Source organism: Octopus sinensis, linkage group LG7 (assembly GCF_006345805.1).
Source record: "Octopus sinensis linkage group LG7, ASM634580v1, whole genome shotgun sequence".
NCBI classification, from domain to species: domain Eukaryota; kingdom Metazoa; phylum Mollusca; class Cephalopoda; order Octopoda; family Octopodidae; genus Octopus; species Octopus sinensis.
Genome location: NC_043003.1, coordinates 83,787,393 through 83,812,392, shown reverse-complemented (window position 1 = coordinate 83,812,392; position 25,000 = coordinate 83,787,393). Strand labels below are relative to the sequence as shown.

Sequence of the window (25,000 nt, the reverse complement as noted above, 5' to 3'; positions counted from 1 at the left end):
ATTCTCTCAAATTACACCAAAATCTCAGGCAATAACAAATAATATCGTATTTATTGTCTGTGAAAATTATAGAATATAAAACAACTTTGATAAAAAAGTATATCTACTTTTCTGACGAAAACAATGCCGTTCGGAACATTTTGGCCGCCACTGTATATATATACATACATACACATATACATGTGTGTTTTTGTCTATGCATATCTATTTGAATATATAAATATGTATGTGTGGATGTATTTATATATGTATGTATGAATGCATGTGTATGTATGTGAATATATATATATGTATATGTGTATCCATATAAATGTGTGTACTACTTTCAGCTTGTATTGTGTGTAGTTAAATATTCATATATATATATATTATATATATATATATATATCACTGTCCCATTAAAATAAGATCAACAAAAAATGTACTCCATCCAGTGAGAGGTAAATATCATTTAATATACATTGTATAAAGATAGGAGCTACGAGTAGCTTCTTGTTATGAAGACATGTAGCTAGGCAGGTGAATAATTTTCTTTATTTTATTTTTTCTCATGGTTTCTCATGTACCAGCATCCTGACTTTTAAACAGAACAGACCATGTGCTCAGAGTCTAAAGATTGCTTGGAGACTCAAGGTGCATTATAAAAACTTGTATAGCCACATGTCTTCAGAGCAAAAATGCATTAGTAGCTTTTATGTTTCTAGAGTGTACATTAAATTGTACATTTGATGGATGGATGGATGTGTGTGTGAGTTTGTGTGTGTGTGTGTGTGTGCTTGCATGCACATGTATGTATATGTTTATTTGGTTGTATGTATTTATGTATATTTATAGATTTGTGTATATATGTATGTATATTTATATTTAAAAATCTGTACAGTTGTGTGTATTGTGTGTATACATTTATATACCTGCACAAGTAGGTGTGTTTATATGTATTCTGTATATATGTAGGTACAAGTATGTGTGTGTATAACTTTATATATATATATATATATATAGATAGATAGATAGATAGATAGATATGTTTGTGTGTGTGTGTGTATGTTTTGGAATATATACATGTATGTGTTTGTGTCTCCTATATATGTGTGTATGTGTGTATGCATATGTGTGAGTGTGTTTGCGTATTTACATGTATGTATATATTCTTGTATAGCTGTGTTTCTGTGTATGTACTTTGTTTATTTCAGATTAATACACTGTATGGAAAGCATATTGAGGCTTGGTGATGTGAGAATATCGTTGTTGAGAGACCAAACTCCTTCTGTAGATGTTTTGTGATCTTAGTTGACTTTGTATAAAAGTTTATAGTTGAAGAATATAGTTTCTTGATATCAGATTGAATCACTCCCCCACCTACCTATCCACGAATTCTGTAGAATCTTTAACCTTTTAGTATTTAATCTAGTATTATCTGGCCAAAATATTCTACCTGTTTTATTTTCAAACCAGCCAGATTCAGCTTCCCTCACCTATATTACATTGTCATTTTAAAAATAAAGAATTACATCATTGAAATCTCAAAGCCACACGATAATATAGGATAAATTCAAAATAGTGTGAATAAATAAGCATTACATTTGACAGAATAATTTGAATGCTAAATGGTTAAATCACCAGCTGTTTTGTCTCTAAACCAGCCTACCCACCTGTGTAATTACTTTTTAAAAATTTACCTGTGTAAATTTTAAAAATATTATTTGCTTATAATTTTATGTTTTATTTTTTTTACTGGCATTAGGAAGTGCATCCAGCTGTAGAAACACTGCCAGATCAGACTTGAGTCTGGTGCAGCCTTCTGGCTTCCCAGATCCCGGTCGAACCGTCCAACCCATGCTAGCATGGAAAACGGACGTTAAACTATGATGATGATGATAATCTCTCGTTATTTCTTCTGGTTTTTTTGCTGAAATTAAGGATGGTAAATGCCTTAATTTTCTATCTGGCATTTTAACTTATTTGATCTGAAGGTGTTCAAATGTGAAGGAATTGTCTCTGTAATGCATAGTACCACAGTATCACTGACCAATTTAATGTTACTTTGTCTAGTTCTGGCCTTCCATACAGTGTAAATATAAAGAGTGAGTTTTTTGTGTATATTTAGAGTTGAGCTGTTGATGTAACCATGGGGATCTGGTGAGCTAGCTTTCTTTATTTGCATTAATTTGTGAATATACAATTGTATAGTGTAATGCTGAGCAGACATATTAATGCAAACATGTATGTGTAAATTCTTGCATACTACATGAAGAAGGTTACAAAACAGCTGTAACCCTATGGAAGCCATGTGGTTAAATAAGTCTATATTCACCTCTCATACCTCCTAACTCCACACATACATGCACGCATGTGCACAACATGCTTCTGTCAGTTTGTGTATACCAAATGCATTCACAAGGCTTTGGTTAGCTTGGGACTTTAGTAGAAGACACTTGTTTAAAATGCCAAGCACTAGGACTGAACTCAAAACCCATGTGGCTGGGAAGCAAACTTCTTAATGTTACAACCATGCTTGCACCTCTGTTCATTAGTAAACGATGTCAGCATCAGTAAGAAAAATAAGTAAATATAATACAGTGCTATTTGAACAAAATCCTTTGTGATAATTATTCTGCACCAAATCAAAGACACTCCCTTCTTACTCTCATCATCAAAAATGCAATGAAACAGTGATTGGATTTTTGGAAACCTGTCATTAACAGTACTGTTGTCCACCAACTGCAATATGAAAACAAAAAATAAATAGATAGTCTAGACCTATATAGCATTTAATAATGCAAAGTGGTTACAGCTGGTATATCTTTCATCATAAATCTATTAACCAAGATTGACCTGGGGTTAAACAGCAACAATATCAACAGCATGTGATTTAAACATTTATGAAGAAAAAAAAAGACCATATCGGAGAGCATATGTTTCAAATGTTTAATAAATATTTCATAAGACAGCATGGTAACTACATCATGGGGGAGCCATTCTAGTCATTTAGTAACAGAGAAAAGTTTTAAAATTCACATTAACTGTAAGTTTAAAGTGAATGTAGCAGTTTTATGTGTCATTAAATGGATAGAAAGACACTTCCACAATGTAGTTGGTTCAGTTTTAACACATGGATCTTAGGTCAAGTCAATTGTGAAGACAAATATAACTCTGATATAAGTGGATGCAGTTTAAGATATAAATGTAAGTTAATGGCCATGGTTAAAGAGTGAGAGAGAGGACTAAGCATTGTTTGATGTTTTTCTTTTTGTTGTTGTCTTTTCCCAAAGCAAGTTCTGTGATGCCTTTTTATTTTAAATGAATTTATATTATTGTCGTAGGGTTTCTAGTATTGGGTTGTCTGGAAAGTTTGTGCCTATTTTTAAAAGAAAGAAAAATGTCAATAAATACCTGCCATTACATTTTTAATCAACCAAATATGAGCCATTATTTTTTTTTGCACAATGCGTCTCCATCTTTCCTTTAACTTGAAAATACCCTCTTCCCAGAATTGAGGTGGTTTCATGGCAAAGAATTCATCAAGATATCTTTTCATGTCATCCGAGGAATTGAAATTTTTACCATTAAGATTATTCTGTAGTGACCTGAATAAATGGAAATCCGAAGGAGCAATATCTGGTAAATAAGGAGGGTGGGGTAACACATCCCAGCCGAGCTGCAGCAATTTTTGTCTGGTTCTCAAAGCATCATGTGCCAAAAATGAACTTCCTTATCTTCCATTTTAAAGGGTTACAGAATTAACACAGGTTATAGGAACATAAAACTTCTTCCATGTAAAGATAGCTTAAACTGTACTCTAAATGGAGGTGTAGTCAAATCCTATTTTATGGACTCAACCATGTTCTAAAGTAAGTCGAAAGGTAAGCTACTATAAATTGGCACGAACTTTCCGGACAACCCAATACTTTTAACCTGATGTTCCTGTGTGGCAATATGAGTATTCTCCTGCAATCTGTTGTCTAGGTCCCCTGTCCGGATGTATATCGTGGAAAGTATCAAGACTGTAACTTCCCAGAAAACGCAGACCTCGGCCAGATGTATGCTGATGAAATTAAATCAGTTGTTGATGCATTAGCAAAAGAAGGAAAGAAACCAGCCTGTTTCATTGCAGAATCTCTACAGAGCTGTGGGGGACAAATTATTTATCCTGAAGGATACATGAATAAAGCATTTCAGTGTGTATTTTTATTTAATGTTTTTCCCCCTTCATCACACATTCTCCCTATTATTCTTTTTACTCCTCTCACTTTCAAACGCATCTTCCTTCTTTTTCTTCCATTATCGTTCCGTATTTTTCTATGTACCCTCTTTCAACTAACAATCTTTCCTTGTCATCCCATAAGTGATATTCTCATACAAAGCCACAAATTTGTTGGGTAAAACTGCGGTGTGACATTTTGATTATCAAGAGCCAAAATGTGTTAAATTTCCAGAGCTTCATGAGCATGGATTCTGGATCCTTTATCTCTAGTGGGGATACATTTTCATTTTTCAGTTGGGAAGGTTGACCTCTCTATGATCACTTTACCATTTATGTCTCTTTATTTATGAACTGGCACTAGGCAAGTTAAAATGCATCTTAGTCACTCTTCCTCACCACCAACCAAGCTCATATTTCTGTGTGCTGAAACATTAACTCAGCTTTATTTGGGAAAACATGAAGGGAAAATAGCTGAACGCTTTTAGATTTTGAAAGACAGGTTACATCTCCATCACACACAAGTGCTTCATCCCTCTTACAGCATCCAACATCATCATCATTGTTTAACGTCTGCTTTCCATGTTAGCATGGATTGGACGATTTGACTGAAGACTGGCGAACCAGATGGCTGCACCAGGCTCCAATCTGATCTGGCAGAGTTTATACAGCTGGATGCCCTTTCTAATGCCAACCACTCTGAGAGTGTATTGGGTGCTTTTACATGCCACCAGCACGAGGGCCAGTCAAGCGGTACTGGCAATGGCAACGCTCAAATGGTGTTTTTTACGTGCCACCTGTACAGGAGCCAGTCCAGCGGCACTGGCAACGACCTTGCTTGAATGTTTTTTCATGTGTCACCGGCAGTTTTACGTACCAAAAGGGGTCTGATCATAGTCATGTTCTCAAAAAACACCTTGAGCACTTTGTAAATTTCATTGTTGCCAAAGTATCGGACAAGTAAGTTTTTAATGCTTCATAATTTTTTTTTTTTCAATAGGGGGATTTTTTATCTACCTTGTTTTCAATTCTTATAACACTCTGGGTTCTCCTTTTTCCCCATGTGGAAGAAACACTGCTATAATGTAATCCGGATGTAAATGGGATTATAAGTGAAGGCTAAGAAATAAGGGAACAAGCCAAGTGGTAGGGAATGTTATTAATTAAGAGCAGAAAACAATTACAAGTTATAAAGAATCTGTGAAGGTACATCTATTAAAAATAAGGAATTAGTAATTTTACAAATTCGCATTAAATTACTATTTTGGGTTGAATACATAAACAGTGTTTTAGTGTTGGTTTTTAGAAATGATTTGAAATATTTAAAACTTGTTCAACACTATGGTGAAGAAAGAAAAATTATATAGATGCCAAATTTATTTCACTCTCTCATTCATAAAGTGGAGTGGGGCATAACACACATACACAGACACACACATTTGTCCATCTACCTACTATCCACACACATACCATTATCATCATCATTATTGTCATTGTTTTAATAACCACTTTTCCATGCTTGCATGGGTTGGATGGTGTTATTGAAGCGGATGTTCAATGGCTGCATGCTTTTCCTGTCAAGGATTACCTTGCTTGGAAACCTTCATCCGTTTCCAAAACAAGATAATATTTCTCCCAGAGCCAGCCATATTTTGGCAGAATATTGGAAATGAATGACATTCAGTTACTACAATCATGCAATGTCAAGACAAGGAGACACAAATACTCACACACACTTTCTTTCTCTCCCACATGCACACACATACACATGCACACGCATGCACACATACACACACACACTTGCATGACAGGCTTCTTTTCAACCAAATCCACTCACAAGGTTTCGATTGGCCCAGAGCTGTAGTTCAAGGCACTTGCAAATATATATGTATGTGGGTGTGTGTGTGTGTTTATGTATGCATGCGTATGTGTGTATCTATGTATAGATAGCCAGATTTATGGTTAAGTATATATGGTCCAGAATTGTCAAAGACATGCTTCCATGTTTCTAAAATTGAATAAAATAAATAGAAATTATGATGAATACTCATGTACTTGTACATGATGAACAAATTGAATAATAATAATAATAATAATAATAATAATAATAATCCTTTCTACTATTGGCATAAGGCCTGAAATCAAGGGGGATAGGGCTAGTCAATTACATTGACCCCAGGGCTTCACTGGTACTTAATTTATTGACCCCAGAAGGAAAAAAAAGCAAAGCCAACCTCAGCAGAATTTGAACTCAGAATGTGAAGATAGACGAAATACCACTAAGCATTTCACCCAGCGTACTAACAATTCTACCAGCTCACCACCTTTAATAATGTAATATAAATAAAGTGTCAAATGTTTTGGTGTGTAACATCTGGCTCCTCCTGTGTATACTCCATCTATGTTTCTTAAATTCTCTAATGGTTCTTGCCTCGAATTTTTCCTTGACACCAAATATTACAACTATTTCTCTGTATCAGTGTATGACAATTCATTTTATTTAACTTTATATTTGTTATTAATGTTTATATTGTCTTTCATTGAACTGTCAATTATACTACCCAACAAATTCCATTAACTTTGAAGTATCAAAACACCCTGTCCAAACAGCTTTAGATGTTTAAATTGTCCAACTAATCCTCACTGCACCATCTAATACAATTTCACACCATTGTATTGTCTCAAAGCATCACTTTTGTCTGATGATATTGGTTATGTGAAACTTGGAGTAATAGTTTGTGATGTTTTTTTTTTTTCACTGTGTGTGTGCTGGTGCCACATAAAAAATACCCAGTACACTCTGTATAGTGGTTGGCATTAGGAAGGGCATCCATCCATAGAAACCATGCCAGAACAGGCAATGGTGCCTAGAGTGGCCTCTGGACTTACAGCTCCTGTCAAACCATCCAACTCATGCCAGCATGGAAAAGGGACATTAAATGGTGATGGTGAAGATGAATTTATATTTGTATATGTACATACATACATATACACATACATACATGTGTATTGAAGGCACATTGCCCAGTGGTTTCAGAGTTGAAGTCATGATCATATGATTGTGGTTTCAATTCCTGGACTGGGCTGTGCGTTAAGATTTTGAGCAAAACATTTTATTTCACATAACTCTATGATTACTTTGACGTCTGATGTGTGGAACTCTGGGCCCCTGTACAGGCAATGTTAATTTGATGGAGGGAGAGAGAGCCAATGTACAATATAAGCGTTTGATCACTGCAAATAAATCATCTGTGCTGGTTCTTCAGCAAGAAATTGTGAACTTTCATTTGTCATTTGCGAGGGAGTCAACCATATGTATCATCATCATTTAATGTCCATTTACCATGCTGGCATGGATTGGTCGGTATGACAAGAGCTGGCAAGTCAGAGAACAGTGCCAAACTTTATTGTCTGCTTTGGCATACTTTCTACAGCTGGATGCCTTTCCTAATGCTAACCACTTTATCAACTACACTGGGTGTTTTTTGTGTGGTACCAGCACTGGAGAGGGGTCTCCAAGTAACTTACAAGACAAAGACCCTGCAACTGGTAGGGAGAGTAGTATTGAGGGAGGTAACTTCATACTAGTTGATGAGAGGTTAAAAAAATAATAGAGGAATAGGAATAGGTGTCTTACTATAGAAGAGATACAAGGATGCCCCAGTTGGAGAAAAAGCTGAGAGAGTGAGAGAGATGGTGATGGAAATAAATCAGAACATAGCCTCAAGGTACAGTGGCAGGTGAATATAAGTGAAGTGATATATATTTAATTGATTGTATGAATATTATGTCAGTTACTTATGCATTTATTTAATTATATAATAATAATAATAATAATAATATAATAATGAAATTATTGTATACAGTGCTCAGGTGCACCACAACTTGTCAAAAGTGCATATAAAGCATATGCAGTAATGTACAAATGTCTGGAAAGTGAACAGTGTATGAGTCAGATACATGCTTGCGTGTGTATGGAGGGGAGAAAATCTGGTGTAGTGTTGGCGAATCTCAGGAAGCATGGAAGTTTTGAAGGATGCAGTGCTCCGACAACTAACAACAGAACTGTGTGTTTGGTTATGTATTTATATACATTCATATTTTTTTTACATCCTAGGTATGTTCGTGATGCTGGTGGTTTGTGTATAGCTGATGAGGTTCAAGTTGGTTTTGGCCGTGTTGGTTCCCATATGTGGGCATTTGAAACTTACGGTGAGTCTTCTTTGTGTGTTTTCTTTTGTGTTCTGTTGCAATTATTGTTTTTTTTTTTGTCCTACATCATAGCTTTCACTGAGGAAATCTGTGATCATAGGTATTCAAGCCTGGATCATTCTATTTTTTAAGGTTTTTTGTTTGTCTTTTCTGTAGGTCACTGTGTTTTGGGAAAACATTATCAGTTTATCACCTCTATGATGGTGGAGTATGATTTAATGGAGATTTGGTTGCTATTTCTTGTAGAGGGAGCAGTCAGATTTAGATCTCTTTGCTGGTTGATATATTTTGTAATTATTGTATATTTACATCAGAAAGAGGGCATAACAGTTTACCTTCTGAACATTCATGATGCACTCCATGTTAGAGTTCTGCTGTAATCTATGACCATGCAGCTGCTACACTCACAGCCACAATACACAGCATGTAATGAAAGATCACTGAAAAGATGTGTCCATCCATGACTCACCACAACTAAGTACAGCCATGACTCAACATGGTGTACCACCATGACTCATCATCCATAACTCACCAATCATAAATCAGAAAATTGGAAATGAAGGACACTGCTTGCATGAAGGTGATGCTCATTTACAATTATTGCACAATATCAAGGCAAGGAGACAGTTGCACACACATACACATATATGCATGTGTATACAATGGGCTTCTTTCTGTCTCTATTAAACCCACTTGCAAGACTTTGGTTATCTCAGGGCAATAGTAGAAGATATATCATCATCCTCATCATCACCACCACCATCCTTTAAAGTCCATTTTTCCAGTTGGCATGGGTTGGATGGTTTGATCAGAGCAGGCAAGCCAGAGAGCTATACCAGATTCCAGTCAGATTTGGATTGGTGTCTATGGTTGGATGCCTTTCCTAACACCAAACACTTTACAGTGTGTGCTGAGTGCTTTTAATGTGGCACTGACACAAGCACCTTTACGTGATGCTGGCTAAGGACTTTTGCAGGCCAATCCTCTTCACCAGGGGATGTGGTCTTAACGTTTCTGCTGTGGAGGACAGGTCTTATTGAGTACAGCAAGGTGCCAGGTATCTTGGTCCTTTCTCATCTCATCCGAAAGTTTCAGTGTCTTGACATACATACATGCATGCATGCATACATACATTAGCTGGTGTACCCAGTAATTCCCGGGTAAAGATGTTCTGTTGAAACACCTTATTACTGTGTTATAAGAAAGCAATTTCGTTATAACTGCCACAGAAGGTATATTTTCTCTCACGAAAATGTACAGAAACTGTTAGCTGTAGGAGGGAGAGATTGTTGGAGATTAGCGTGAGAGGTTTATGGAGGTTGGTGAAAAACATTGTCGGAGGTTGATGGCAGAGGTTGTCAGAGGTTCTTCCAATGTCTGACCCTGTACTATGTTAGTGCTCATTGCAAAGCCTTTTGAAATCAATTTGTGTGTTGGAATGTTTGGAATGAAAACATTTTCACCACTTGCTCTTCCAATCAGTATTGTTGCTTCCAACAGTGTCTGCATCAATTTTTTTGGTAAGTCTTGTGCCATTGCATAACTTTGGAGGATCGAGGTTTCTTAAAAGCATAACTGGGGCTCCAACCTTTAGATGCAATTCGTGCGGTGGTAGACCTGAAGGTGCAAGGCTATTGAGGAATTCAACGGGGTAATGAACAGCATCATTGGTGTGGAGCACAGTATCAATTGACTTGTATGTTTTAAAGGTGAACTTTATGAAGGCTAATTTATTAAAGGTAAAATATGAATGTAGTATATGACTGCCTCAAGAAGTCTCTTACAGCATGTCAAATTAACCACCAATGCTGGCCAGACCTGGATGCGGACCGTGATATCTGGCGCCACACGATCCATCTTCAACGCAGTCAGCAAGTTTGAGGAACAAAGAAGAGACGCACTTAAAGACAAGAGACGCAGGAGGAAGGCGCGAGCCGCCTCTGACACCACATCGGATGTTACCTTCGTCTGTGAACACTGCTCACAGACCTGCCTTTCCCATATCGGACTTGTCAGTCATGAGTGTGCATGCACGCGACGTGGACAGCCTTCCTGATCTTCGTTCGCGAAGCCGAGCCATGATGATATATGTATGAAAAACAATGAAATGGGTTATTTCCCTTGAGTGTTTAAAAATATTATAGTTGGTATGAGTTATTTCCCTTGGTTGTTTTAAAAAGCATAGTTATATATAGGATATATAAACGTCCCTTCTAGAGGCCGTATTAGCGATTTTTTCAACAATCTAAGTATGTCACGAGGTTTGCAGACATGAGTTCTACTAAAGTGTCAAGTTAGGTGTGAAAAATCACAACCTGAATACTACAAATTAAAAAAATGTAATAATAATAAATTTATTAAAATTTAGACCCCCTTTGTGACTTTTGGGCCACCCTGTGCATAATATATTATGTATTGTCATTGTTTTAGCGCCAATATTTTCCTGGTTGCATAAAACGGATGGAATTTGCCAAGGTAGAGTTTTTACTACGGCTTTATGTCCTTCCTGTTGCCAACCTTCACTTATTTCTATGTAAGGTATTATTTCTTCATGACCTGACAGTTTTTTTCAAAGAATATTGGAAATGAAGGACACATCTAGCATTATGGTGATACTTGTTTACAACCATCACATGATGTCAAAACATAGGGACAGTAACTCACACACACACACACACATACATGCACTGACACACACTCACGCGTGCACTGGCACACACACACGCGTGCACTGACACACACATATGTATACATATATATATATAAGCAATGGGCTTCTTTCAGTTTCCCTCTTCTAAATCCATTCACAAGGTGTTGATCGGCCTGGGTCTGTAGTAGAAAACACTTGCTCAAGAAGTGATATAGGCGCAAGAGTGGCTGTGTGGTAAGTAGCTTGCTAACCAACCACATGGTTCCGGGTTCAGTCCCACTGCGTGGCATCTTGGGCGAGTGTCTTCTGCTATAGCCCCGGGCCGACCAATGCCTTGTGAGTGGATTTGGTAGACGGAAACTGAAAGAAGCCTGTCGTATATATGTACATATATATAAGTGTGTGTGTATATGTTTGTGTGTGTATATGTGTGTCTGTGTTTGTCCCCTTAGCATTGCTTGACAACCGATGCTGGTGTGTTTACGTCCCCGTCACTTAGCGGTTCGGCAAAAGAGACCGATAGAATAAGTACTGGGCTTACAAAGAAGAAGTCCCGGGGTCGATTTGCTCGACTAAAGGCGGTGCTCCAGCATGGCCGCAGTCAAATGATTGAAACAAGTAAAAGAGTAAAGAGTAAAGAGAGTGGGACTGAACCCAAGGATGACAAAGTTTTAGTCAGGTTTTCAAAGTATAAAGGAAGAGATATTAAAAGTCATTGGCAAGTAGAATCAAGACGGGGGAACTGCATTTTTGTCTCTGATCAGTTCTCTTGAGATGTACAGATGCAGTCAGTTACCTCCTTTAAGGTAGTTACTGTACGAAATACTTTTTTTCTGTTTTCTGTTGCTTTTTTTGGGACTAAAGAATCCTTACATAGGCACTAGACCACAGATGTGGGAAGTATTCAATGAACTCATCTCCAGTTTATTACTGGTACTTTGTTTATAGAACTACAGCAGACCAGACAAGCCAATGAGGGTGCTGCTACCTGGTCCTTGATCTGCTAGATATAGCAGCCAAATACTTTGCTATTTCAATCATCTTAATAAAGGGAAGGACATGTTAGACACTAGCAGTCCTAGATACTCCCAAAAAAGACAGAGTGGTCACGCTTGGAATATATTTGATCATAAGTCTGTTTGATAAGGGCTTATCTGGAAACTGAACGACAAAGACAAAAGCTGTCCAGACAAATAATGTACGGGTAGTTAGTTAGTACTAACTGTATCTCTGGCATTGTGCTGTGACCATATCAGGTTTTACTGGTCCAGTCCACTGTAAAAAATGTAGCAGCACTTACATAATTAATGATGGTCATTCCCATTGATTTCGATGTATGAGTGTTTGAAGGAAAGGATTGAGAAACGGAAGTTACATCTATTTGCACTGGATGCATGAACAGGCGCAGGAGCGGCTGTGTGGTAAGTAGCTTGTTTACCAACCACACGGTTCCGGGTTCAGTCCCACTGCGTGGCACCTTGGGCAAGTGTCTTCTACTATAGCCTCGGGCCGACCAAAGCCTTGTGAGTGGATTTGGTAGACGGAAACTGAAAGAAGACCGTCGTATATATGTATATATATATATGCGTGTGTGTGTTTGTCCCCCTAGCATTGCTTGACAACCGATGCTGGTGTGTTTATGTCCCCGTTACTTAGTGGTTCGGCAAAAGAGACCGATAGAATAAGCACTGGGCTTACAAAAGATTAAGTCCCGGGGTCGAGTTGCTCGATTAAAGGCAGTGCTCCAGCATGGCCGCAGTCATATCACTGAAACAAGTAAAAGAGTAAAGAGTAAAAGAGTAATTTGAGTCCAGGTATGGATTTTACTATGTAGTCACAATGGGGACAGTGATGATTTTGATTTTTGCCTAGGATTAGACAAATGTGTCTGTTGACTGCAGGATATAATTCTTTCATAGCTCTGTTTCTTCAACTCAAATTGTTTAGATGCGTTATGACACACATTTTACGCCACTCAGATCAATCTAGGCAATAACTTTCTCAAGATATTAAATTAAGCTGTAGGGGTTTTAGTGATTGTGTCAACTTATCCTTATACCCTGGCAGGGGGTCTTCCTTTATTATGCATTTTGGCTGACTATTAGCATTAAGAATACTGAAGTTTTGTTCTGACCAAGGTCTGGGACAGAACATACTCAAGGTTTAAACGTGATAATTGACAATAAACCACCCAAGTGGGTCAAACCATTTAAATATCTTGGGGGTACAGTAAACTTTAATAGTACTTTGATGATGAAATCAATGTTAGAATATCCAAGGCTATATTATTATCATTATTAATAATAATGATGATGATGATGATGATTTCATTTATTTGCCACCAAGGCAAAGGATGAGGGAGACAATACCAAGACAGACATAAAATGTGGGTGTTTACATATAATAAAGAACAAAAAAAAAAGGAAAGTATACACAGTATACAATGGAAAGGGAGGGACAGACACATAGTATACAAAGATTTAAAAAAGAGAAGGTGGGGAAGATGATAGAGATGTAGCCCTCCTGATACAGGATGATCTCTAGGCACAATCAAGGAACCCCACTGTCCAAAATTTCCCTGAACACCAAGAGCAAGTGCCCTCTCTAATTCCTTCTCTTCAACTCACAGCTCTACACTTACAGAGGTACCATCCACATTTTTGCAACATTCTCACACCTTTCAATAAACTAGAAGTAGTTGATAGTTTCCACTACCTAGGTGACCAAGTTTGTAGTGGGGGTGGATGCTCAGAGAGTGTTGATACTAGAATAAGAATAGCCTGGGCAAAGTTTAGAAGCTTCTACCCCTGCTGATGACAAAGGGCCTCTCGCTCAGAGTGAAAGGTAGATTGTACGACGCATGTGTGCGAACTGCCATGCTTCACAGCAGTGAAACATGAGCCGCGACTGCAGAGGACATGCATAGGCTTGAAAGAAATGAAGCTAGCATGATCTGCTGGATGTGTAATGTCAGTGTGCACACACGACAGAGTGTAAGCGTCCTGAGAGAAATGTTAGACATAAGAAGCATCTGATGTGGCGTGCAAGAGAGACGTTTGCGCTGGTCATGTACTATGGATGGATAAGGAGAGATGTGTGAAGAAGTGCCACTCCCAAACAGTTGAAGGAATCCAGGATAGAGGGAGACCCAGGAAGAGGTGGGATGAGGTGGTCAAGCATGACCTTCGAATGTTGGGCCTCACAGAGGCAATGACGAAAGACAGAGACCTCTGGAGATATGCTGTGACTGCAAAGACCCGGCAAATAAAGTGAGTTCACGGCTGTATCCTACACCAGTTTTGCATAACCAGCCCCAGCCCATTCAAAAGTACCTTGGATCATAGGGCGACCTGCTGTGCTTGAGGAGACCTATTGAGTCAAGTACATCATCAAAATTAAAATCAAATGGAAATTGTAGTTGCAATACCCATGCCAGTGGCATGTAAAAAGCACCATCCAAACGTGGCCATTGCCAGCGCTGCCTTGATTGGCTTCTGTACCAGTAGCACATAAAAAGCACCAACCGAACATGGCCATTGCTAGCCTCCTCTGGCCCCTGTGCCAGTGGCACGTAAAATGTACCCACTACACTCATGGAGTAGTTGGCTTTAGGAAGGGCATCCAGCTGTAGAAACACTGCCTGATCATTGACAGCTAGAAATTTATGCTTTTTTTTACTCTCATAAAAAATTTTATTTTGATTACAACTGACATTGTATTTTATGGTCCAAGGGAGACATCTTTTACTCAGAGTGCTTTTTTTCTGCTTTTAATTCTATAAACTAGTGCTCGTTCACAGACACACAATACCCCACTCTCTCTCACACACATACGTTATAATGGATATAGCTTCTTTTTTTTTTTTTAATCAAAACTGAAACTAAGTGTTTGTCTTACAACTCAAGTTTCAAGCTATTGATCACACTTGTTGATTGCAAGAGCAAGAAATTTGAAGCCAAGAGTTTGTCTTACAACTCAAGTTTCATGCTACTGATCACACCTGTTGATTGCAAGAGCAAGAAATTTGAAGCCAAGAGTTTGTCTTACAACTCAAGTTTCATGCTACTGATCACACCTGTTGATTGCAAGAGCAAGAAATTTGAAGCCAAGAGTTTGTCTTACAACTCAAGTTTCATGCTACTGATCACACCTGTTGATTGCAAGAGCAAGAAATTTGAAACCAAGAGTTTGTCTTACAACTCAAGTTTCATGCTACTGATCACACCTGTTGATTGCAAGAGCAAGAAATTTGAAGCCAAGAGTTTGTCTTACAACTCAAGTTTCATGCTACTGATCACACCTGTTGATTGCAAGAGCAAGAAATTTGAAGCCAAGAGTTTGTCTTACAACTCAAGTTTCATGCTACTGATCACACCTGTTGATTGCAAGAGCAAGAAATTTGAAGCCAAGAGTTTGTCTTACAGCTCAAGTTTCATGCTACTGATCACACCTGTTGATTGCAAGAGCAAGAAATTTGAAGCCAAGAGTTTGTCTTACAACTCAAGTCATGCTACTGATCACACTTGTTGATTGCAAGAGCAAGAAATTTGAAGCCAAGAGTTTGTCTTACAATTCAAGTTTCATGCTACTGATCACACCTGTTGATTGCAAGAGCAAGAAATTTGAAGCCAAGAGTTTTGTCTTACAACTCAAGTTTCATGCTACTGATCACACTTGTTGATTGCAAGAGCAAGAAATTTGAAGCCAAGAGTTTGTCTTACAATTCAAGTTTCATGCTACTGATCACACCTGTTGATTGCAAGAGCAAGAAATTTGAAGCCAAGAGTTTGTCTTACAACTCAAGTCATGCTACTGATCACACTTGTTGATTGCAAGAGCAAGAAATTTGAAGCCAAGAGTTTGTCTTACAATTCAAGTTTCATGCTACTCATCACACCTGTTGATTGCAAGAGCAAGAAATTTGAAGCCAAGAGTTTTGTCTTACAACTCAAGTTTCATGCTACTGATCACACTTGTTGATTGCAAGAGCAAGAAATTTGAAGCCAAGAGTTTGTCTTACAATTCAAGTTTCATGCTACTGATCACACCTGTTGATTGCAAGAGCAAGAAATTTGAAGCCAAGAGTTTGTCTTACAACTCAAGTCATGCTACTGATCACACTTGTTGATTGCAAGAGCAAGAAATTTGAAGCCAAGAGTTTGTCTTACAATTCAAGTTTCATGCTACTGATCACACCTGTTGATTGCAAGAGCAAGAAATTTGAAGCCAAGAGTTTGTCTTACAACTCAAGTCATGCTACTGATCACACTTGTTGATTGCAAGAGCAAGAAATTTGAAGCCAAGAGTTTGTCTTACAATTCAAGTTTCATGCTACTGATCACACCTGTTCATTGCAAAAGCAAGAAATTTGAAGCCAAGAGTTTGTCTTACAACTCAAGTCATGCTACTGATCACACTTGTTGATTGCAAGAGCAAGAAATTTGAAGCCAAGAGTTTGTCTTACAACTCAAGTTTCATGCTACTGATCACACCTGTTGATTGCAAGAGCAAGAAATTTGAGTCACAAGGCAAATCCTCAGCTTCAGTTTTAATACAAAGCTATGTCCTTTATAACATGTATTGAGCACTCCTTTCTGAAATTAAGCAATTGCATATATACAAGCAACCTAATGAAGACATCTTATTATTATTTTTTTTTTGTTTTTGCCAGGTGTTATACCAGATATTGTAACGATGGGGAAGCCGATGGGAAATGGACACCCTGTGTCGGCTGTTGTGACTACGGCAGAAGTATCTGCTGCCTTCCACAGTTTAGGAACCAGTTACTTCAACACTGTGAGTTAACTTTTTACCACTAGTTATTTCTTGATTTCATGTTAGAGTGCAACGAGTGAGTGAGATGATGCTTTAGGAGCTAATAGAAAAGTTTGTATGTTAATGTTAGTGAGACGAGAATTTTTGTGGTGATGTGAGGAAGTGTTTATAGTGATGTCATCATCATTTGGTTGGTCAACTTGCCCAGACCAATAAATCATATTGGTCTTTTGGTAGCTGAAGGTGCATGGCTTAGGGGTTAGGGTATTCAGCTCACAAACGTAAGATCATGAGTTCAATTCCCGGTGATGTGTTGTGTCCTTAAGCAATACACTTTATTTCACATTGCTCCAGTCCACTCCGATGGCAAAAATGAATAGTACCTATATTTTGAAGGGTCAGCCTTGTCACACTCTGTGTCATGCTGATTCTTCATGAGAACTACGTTAAGGGTACACTTATCTGTGGAGTGTTCAACCACTTGCACATAAGTTTCACGAGCAGGCTGTTCCATTGACTGGATCAACTGGAACCCTCATCATCGTAATCTATGGAGTGCTAGTTAGTTATGTCATCTGCACATGTCACAAATATAATAATGAAATTATTGTATACAGTGCTCAGGTGCACCACAGCTTGTCAGAAAGTGCGTATAGAGTATATGCAGTAATGTACAAATGTCTGGAAAGCGAACAATGTATGAGTCAGATACATGCTTGTGTGTAAATGGAGGGGAGAAAATCAGGTGTAGTGTTGGCGAATCTCAGAAAGCATGGAAGTTTTGAAGAATGCAGTGCTCTGACAACTAACAACCAATGCCGGCAGTTTGTTCCATGCTTCAGCAACTCTCAGCGTGAAAAAATGTTTCCTAAAGTCATGGGAGCTGTGCTGTTTTCTGACTTTGTAAATATGTCCACGGGTGTTAGACGGGTGGAGTTTGGATAATAGCAGTAGTTTGGATAATATGGATAATAGCAGTAGTTTGCTTACAGAACAAGTTGATCCTGGCCATTGACAGTTTGTTATCAACTCATCTGCTCAGAATCTAGTAATATTCACCATTGATTCAATAAGCTCATTGCCAAAATAGTTCACATCCATCATGTTTCATCTCATGGTTTCAATGTAACTTTGGTTAATGCGGCAACATACTTTCTATGTTGCCTCATTAACCTATCTGTCTCTGTGATAGTTCATGAACCTATCTGTTACAGTCTGTCTGTCTCAGGAAAATACCTACTAAATAGCTTCTTCAGGTCTGAAAATGATTACTTACCATTGAAAAATATTATTATTATTATTCCACCAGAGAATATCATATTATATCTCACATCACATAGAATCATCAAAATATACCACACATCACATACAATGCTTCATTAACATAGAGAACAGCATATAACTAAAATAAAATTATAAGAAACAAACTGCATCTGTTCAGTTAGCTATTTAACAAAACAAGGAAATTAAGACAGTGATATACAATCAATAAATATTGGTGCATCAGAAACTATTCCAGTTTACTTAGAGCAACCAGCCTCTCTGTTGTAAATTACAATACCTCAGATATCTAAAAGAGCATCTTCTGATGCTAAAGCTGAAAGACGATTTTGGCGTGAGAGGAGCAATTTTGAAGCTACAGTTTGCTTTGACTCACAGAATTCCCATTATTACATTTTCATCCATCTGTTTTATCTAGACATGTTGTGCAAGTTAACTATGCCATAAATGTATTCTACCCTTTTTGTATAATACTGAAGATATGATTGGACAATTGTCATGTTGATGCCCCTTATCGAGGCAGAAACATGTCCATAACTGTCCTCTTATCTTCAGACAATCAATCTGTCCTTTTTCTCTGTTGCATATCAAGTTTGGAGTATTCTTGAGTCTTTAGGTTATCTCCCCTTATCATGTAGAGTTGGTCTTATTTAGCATTTAGTGATGACACATCCTCTACAGGCAGAAATAATTCTAATGAACCAAGAATGTATGTAGTTTGGTATTTGATATACTGGTGTTTGTCAGTGTTGTTCAAATACATGACACTGGCGACCCTGAGTTATTTCTCTTAACCCATATTTGTGCGTATATATATATATATATATATATATGTATATAGCCGAAATTGGGAGGATGATCCAGTTCTTGACTGAAGATAAAAGGCTTTGAATGACCTGTCCATGTTTTTTTGTATCGTCTATCTGGATGTTTTGTTGTCCCTTTTTGTATCACCTAGTTGTCCAGATGTTTTGTGTTCTTGTCCCATTTTGTATTTTATTATATATAATATATATATATATATGTATATAAACATACACACACATACCTACATACATACATACATGCATGTATGCACACACATACACATACACATAAAGATTAAAGTAAAATAGGAAAAAGCAGAACATTTGACATCACTCAAGACATTTAACTTAGATAGGGAATAAAAACATATAGAATCTCTTACAGCTGTTTCTAGAATAGCCAAGCATGTAGCTCATGATATTAAGTAACGATTCCATAAGCTAAGTATATCATCATCAGGGAAGGAGAAGTCAGGGAGGTGTGAAGATGAAGAAATATCCCCAGTTGAGGATATTAGTATATCACAGTTTGTCAAAAACGAAGGTAGGATCAGAGTAAGATGCATTACACGGTTCCATGATCAAATAAATAATACAGTTATAGGTAAAGTCCATTTGCAGAGGAAAGGCAGTACCCACAATCTTTTTTCAGGGTTTGTAAATCTGGTGGCAGGAAGTTGTTCATAGACCAGAAATATGATACTCAAATACTATGAATAGAAGATGGTCCACTAAGGCCACACAAGGGGTAGCAGAATGTATCAAAGTGGGCTGCATTACATGTGCTATTCAGGAAAAGTAATTCTCCCTCTGGTGGGATTCCATACAGTTTCCCTCAACCATACACTCACATAGCATTGTTTGATCTTAGGTTATAGCTGAAGACACATGTCCACACTACCACACACACACACACACACTACACTCAAACTACTTAGTTGTGATGTAGATATCATAACCACAATTCATGCCTGCATCTAGTATATATATATATATATCTGTTTTCATATGTTCAGCATATATTTTGGCCTAGTGGCTAGAGTGTTGTACCCATGATTACAAGATCATGGTTTCAATTCCCATATTGGCAGTACGTTGTGTTCTTTACCAAAACACTTCATTTCACATTGCCGCAGTCCACTCAGCTGTAAATGGGTAACCCTGTGGAGGCAACATTTGAAAGCTTCAACAATGTGAGGAAGCACATTGTGACCAGCAGTGTAGCACAACATCTGATAGTCTGGTTGATATAATGATAGAGCAGAATGATGACAAAAGAACCAAATATTGGCTTCAAATTTTGGCATAAGGTCAGCAAGTTTTGGGAAGGAGGCTAGTTGATTACTTTGACCCAGTGTTCAATTGGTACTTATTTTATTGACTCTTGCAACATTTCCAAGCACAATAACTATTTCTTTACTAGCCACAAGGGGCTAAACACAGAGAGGACAAACAAGGACAGACAAACTGATTAAGTCGATTATATCGATCCCAATGCATAACTGGTACTTAATTTATCGACCCCGAAAGGATGAAAGGCAAAGTCGGCCTTGGCGGGATTTGAACTCAGAACGTAACGGCAGACGAAATACAGCTACGCATTTAGCCCGGCGTGCTAACGATTCTGCCAGCTCACAATAACAGTTCTGCACAATATTGTGCTCCAAGCACAATAACAGTTCTGCCAGCTCTCCGCCTTAAAGAGAATGAAATGTATACAAGACAAAAGTCTGAAAGACAACAAACAAAACTGAAAGGTAGCTATAGTATTAAAAGAATCAAAAGCTGAATAACTCTTTTACTGATTGAATTTCCAGGAACTGAGTTTCAAGTTGTTTTTTGGCCCCAGGTCATGCTCATCAATATCTTGAACTGACTGAGCAAAGCTGTGATCAAAAAGTTTTTAATGGTGGACTTTCTAAGAGTGTCTAGGACTACATCTTCCACTGTGCCTTTCCTTGTTTAAAATTGCAGAATCTGTTTTGAAGGAGGTTTGGTTGCTATTTCTAGTAGTTTGAATAATCCTGTAGAGGCTTCCTCATCGGTTTGTTAATCATTTTTGTCTTGTTAAGTCAAGTATAGGTGCAGGTATGGCTGCAGTCCCACTGCACAGCACCCTGGGTAAGTGTCTTCGATTATAGCGCTGGGTTGATCAAAACATTCTGGGTAGATTTGGTAAATGGAAACTAAAAGAAGTCCTCTCTGTGTGTGTGTGTGTGTGTGTGTGTGTGTGTGTATGTGTGTCAATGTATCTATATCTATCTACTTATCTGTCTGTCTTTATGTGTTTGTATGTGTGTTTCAGTTCAGGTTTGTCACCTTCCACCACTTGACAACCGGTGTTATTTTGTTTACATCTCCATAACCTAGCAGTTTGGCAAACGAAACAGACAGAGTAGGTTCCAGACTTAATAAATCAATTTCTTCTAACAAACCTTCAAAGCAGTGCTCCAGTATGGCCACAGCCCAATGACTGAAACAAAAACCCAATAAAAGATATACTGAAGTCAGTAGTGTTATGCTTCATAGATGTTCCTTCAGTGTTTTGTAAGCCATCACTTTTGTTATCTAATTTCTGATAGTTTTTTTTTTTCTGTTTTAGTTTGGTGGAAACCCTGTGTCCTGTGCTATCGCATTGGCTGTGATGGATGTCATTGAAAATGAGGAATTGTTGAAAAATGCTCAAGAGATTGGAAGTTATTTACTGTCAAAGCTTAATGATTTGAAATCAAAATATTCCATCATTGGTGACGTTAGGTAAGAACTTTTTATTACTTTTCAATTTCTTTTCTTTTAATGTTTTGCATCCAATCATTATAAGCTGTTAGAACAATTGTTATTTACATTTGATGCTCTACTTAGTATTTACTAATTTAATTATAATAATAATAATGAAATTATTGTTACAGTGCTCGGGTGCACAACAACTTGTCAAAAGTGCGTATAACGTGATGCCCTTCTTGCTGCTAACCCTTGCTTGTTTCTCAAGTAAGGAAAGTTTCATTTGACTTGTCTTCAAAAGCACTGAAGCGGGAAGACCAAAAATGGCTTGACAGTCATAACATGCCGGCAGGAAAATAACATCACTAGGTGAGACAGGCTGACACTGAAGTAGCTTTGCTGACTGACAGGTGACAGTCTCATTTAGAGAATGCGTGGGCTAAGACTATGCGCCCTCCATTGGTTAGTTAAAGTTTAGACAGTGTCACATAACAACTTGCTGGGGCTACCTGCTGGAGCCTAGCAGCAGGTATTTAAAGGGAAATTTGACAAGACAAGCAGTTGCCTTCTGACACTCATTGACGCTACATCGAAGAGGCCAGGGAACAGAAGAAAGAACGAGAAAGAAGACATGCACTCAGCACCAGAGTTGAAGACACCTCCGATAGTGGGTGCCCTGCCACGTCAAAACGGCAGAGGAGTAGGGGCCGAAACCAGATGTGGTTCCTCCTGATGATGGCTTGAGCTAACTGGATCCTATGAAGGAGCTGTTGTGGTAGCAGACCACAAAACATTGTTGAAATTCCTCAGATAATTTGTTGACAGTAGTATGACAACAGAGAACACTGACTGTAACTCATTGATTTTTCACATAATCATGAAATGCAAACATTCAAACAGGCTGGTACATACACACACGTACACACAGATGCACATATGAGTACAGCTGTTTCTGGGTGAAACTGACCTTACACAGCTGCAAAGCAAGCTTCTTAACTTTTTAACATTTAATCTATCTGTATCTGACCCAAATAATTCTATTGGGATGTCTGGAAAGTTCGGGCCGATTTATAGTAGCTTACCTTTCAACTTATTTTAGAACATGGTTGAGTCCATAAAATAGGATTTGACTACACCTCCATTTAGAGCACAGTTTAAGCTATCTTTTTGTGGAAGAAGGTTTATGTTCCTATAACCTGTGTTAATTCTGTAACCCTTTAAAATGGAAGATAAGAAAGTTCATTTTCGATACTTGATGCTTTGGGAAAAATTGCTGCAGCTCGGCTGGGTTGTGTTATCCCACCCTCCATATTCACCAGATGTTGCTCCTTCAGATTTTCACTTATTCAGGCCTCTACAGAATAGTCTTAATGGTAAAAATTTCAATTCCTTGGATGACATAAAAAGATACCTTGATGAATTCTTTGCCATGAAACCACCTCAATTTTGGGAAGAGGGTATTTTCAAGTTAAAGGAAATGGTTCATATTTGGTTGGTTAAAAATGTAATGGCAAGTATTTATTGACCTTTTTCTTTCCTTTAAAAATTGGCACAAACTTTTTGGACAACCCAATACTTATTTTATGTTCAAGCTGGTAAGTTCTGACCTCTTGTCTTTTTAAAGATAAACAATCACATCATCAAAATCTCAAAGCTACAAGATAATGCATGATCAATTCAAAGCAATGTGAATAAATAAGCATTACATTCAACAGGATAATGTGAGTGTTGAAGGGTTGATGTTTCTGTCACTGTTATCTTCTTTACAGTCAGTGGTTTATAGTGAGTCCATTATAAAACTCATCATCATCGTTTAACGTCCGTTTTCCATGCTAGCATGGGTTGGACGGTTTGACTGGGGTCTGGGAAGCCAGGAGGCTGCACCAGGCTCCAGGAACTGTAAAAGTAATATTTTTCCTTTTATAACTAAATAAAAAACAAGATAAAAAGGTTGCACTCATGGCTATTTTTAGGGTCTCTGAGTCTAATGAGCAGAAGGGGAGAAATATCTTCAGACTAGAACCTAGCCCTAATGTTTGCAACAATGTGGACTCTGCTAAAGACATCTGAGTTCCATTGAACTAAACAGTGGATTAGGTCTCTCATACAAGAATATGAGCTGTCCTTCTGAAGGGCTTCCACATAGTTTCTATTTAGCAAATTTCACTCAGATGGCTTTGGTTGATCCAACACTAGCCCAAAGTGCTGTACAGCAGGATAGAACTTGAAACCATTCCTTTGGATTGTTAAACTGCTTAATCACACCTGCTTGTGTCCATTCCTCAGGCATGAATGCAGATGTTTATGTTTTCACAAAGAAACACTACCCACCATACCAACAATTGTGGTAGAATGACTATGTAGATAAAATGTTGCACTGCTTGATAATGTGTCAAGAGGTCAAATCTTTGAAAAGTGTCATCATCATTGTTGTTTATGCCTGCTTTTCCATGCTGGCATAGGTTGGACAGTTTTTCTGAGGTAGAGTTTCATACTTAGACGTCCTTCAGTTGCTAATCTTTTTAATTGTCTCTTACAACATGCAGGGGCATAGTGTATTTACTCTTAAATTATGAAATGCACAGTAACACACACCACATGTTTCCAGCATGTGTTTATTGATGTTTGAACATGTGCATCTTATTATTCATGGGGTTTCAAATGAAAATTAGTCCATGAAGTTGTAAGTTCATGAAAATATTTCTAAGTTCATATAAATATATTTTGAGCATTGAGTCATGAATATGTGTTGTGTGTATGTTATGCATATCTGTGCAGTTTAGAATTCCAGCATGTGATCTGATCTGTCTAATCATTTTGAAGTCCCACATTGTCTTGCGTAACCTAGTGTATTATCCATAATGGAGGCAATTACCACAGTTGTTAAGTTTATCACTTGAAGATTGTGGAAATCCTTTCCACATGAATCCATTGGTAGCTTTGTTAATCCATAAATAAAATGTGTGTGTGTATTGACATCATGTGATAGTTGTAAAATGATTATCACTGTTATTGATGTTAGGAAGGGCATCCAGCTGTAGAAACCCTGCCAGATCAGACTGGACCTGGTGCCGCCTCCTGGCTTCCCAGACCCCAGTTGCACTGTCCAACCCATGCTAGCATGGAAAGCAGACGTTAAACGATGATGATGATGATGATACAAGTTGTGTCATTCATTTCCAATCTTCTGCATGAACATGTGTTGCCATGAAGAAATACTATGTTACTTGGAAACAGGTGAAGATTGGTGACAAGAAGGATGTCCAGCCATAGATGACCTGCCTTTAGCATACACTGTTTGACCCCTGCAAGTATGGAAAAGTGGACGTTAAATGATGATGATGATGATGATGA

The 25,000-nt window shown here is 37.8% G+C and overlaps 1 protein-coding gene and 1 long non-coding RNA gene across 2 annotated transcripts in view; one reads left to right on the top strand and one right to left on the bottom strand.

Moving 5' to 3' along the window:
• The window catches only part of LOC118764288, an 18,891-nt gene extending 8,805 nt beyond the window's left edge, over window positions 1-10,086 (bottom strand). Inside the window, exons 1-2 of the long non-coding RNA XR_005000088.1 lie at window positions 10,074-10,086; window positions 6,011-6,013 (exon numbers count right to left, since the gene is read on the bottom strand). This is a non-coding gene — a long non-coding RNA (uncharacterized LOC118764288). The remainder of the gene's footprint in view (window positions 1-6,010; window positions 6,014-10,073) is intronic.
• LOC115213940 (ethanolamine-phosphate phospho-lyase) overlaps window positions 1-25,000 on the top strand; it is an 81,037-nt gene that overhangs the window by 52,939 nt on the left and 3,098 nt on the right. Inside the window, exons 6-9 of the mRNA XM_029782942.2 lie at window positions 3,967-4,178; window positions 8,319-8,413; window positions 16,735-16,859; window positions 21,528-21,682. Coding sequence (XP_029638802.1) covers window positions 3,967-4,178; window positions 8,319-8,413; window positions 16,735-16,859; window positions 21,528-21,682 — 587 coding nt within the window. The remainder of the gene's footprint in view (window positions 1-3,966; window positions 4,179-8,318; window positions 8,414-16,734; window positions 16,860-21,527; window positions 21,683-25,000) is intronic.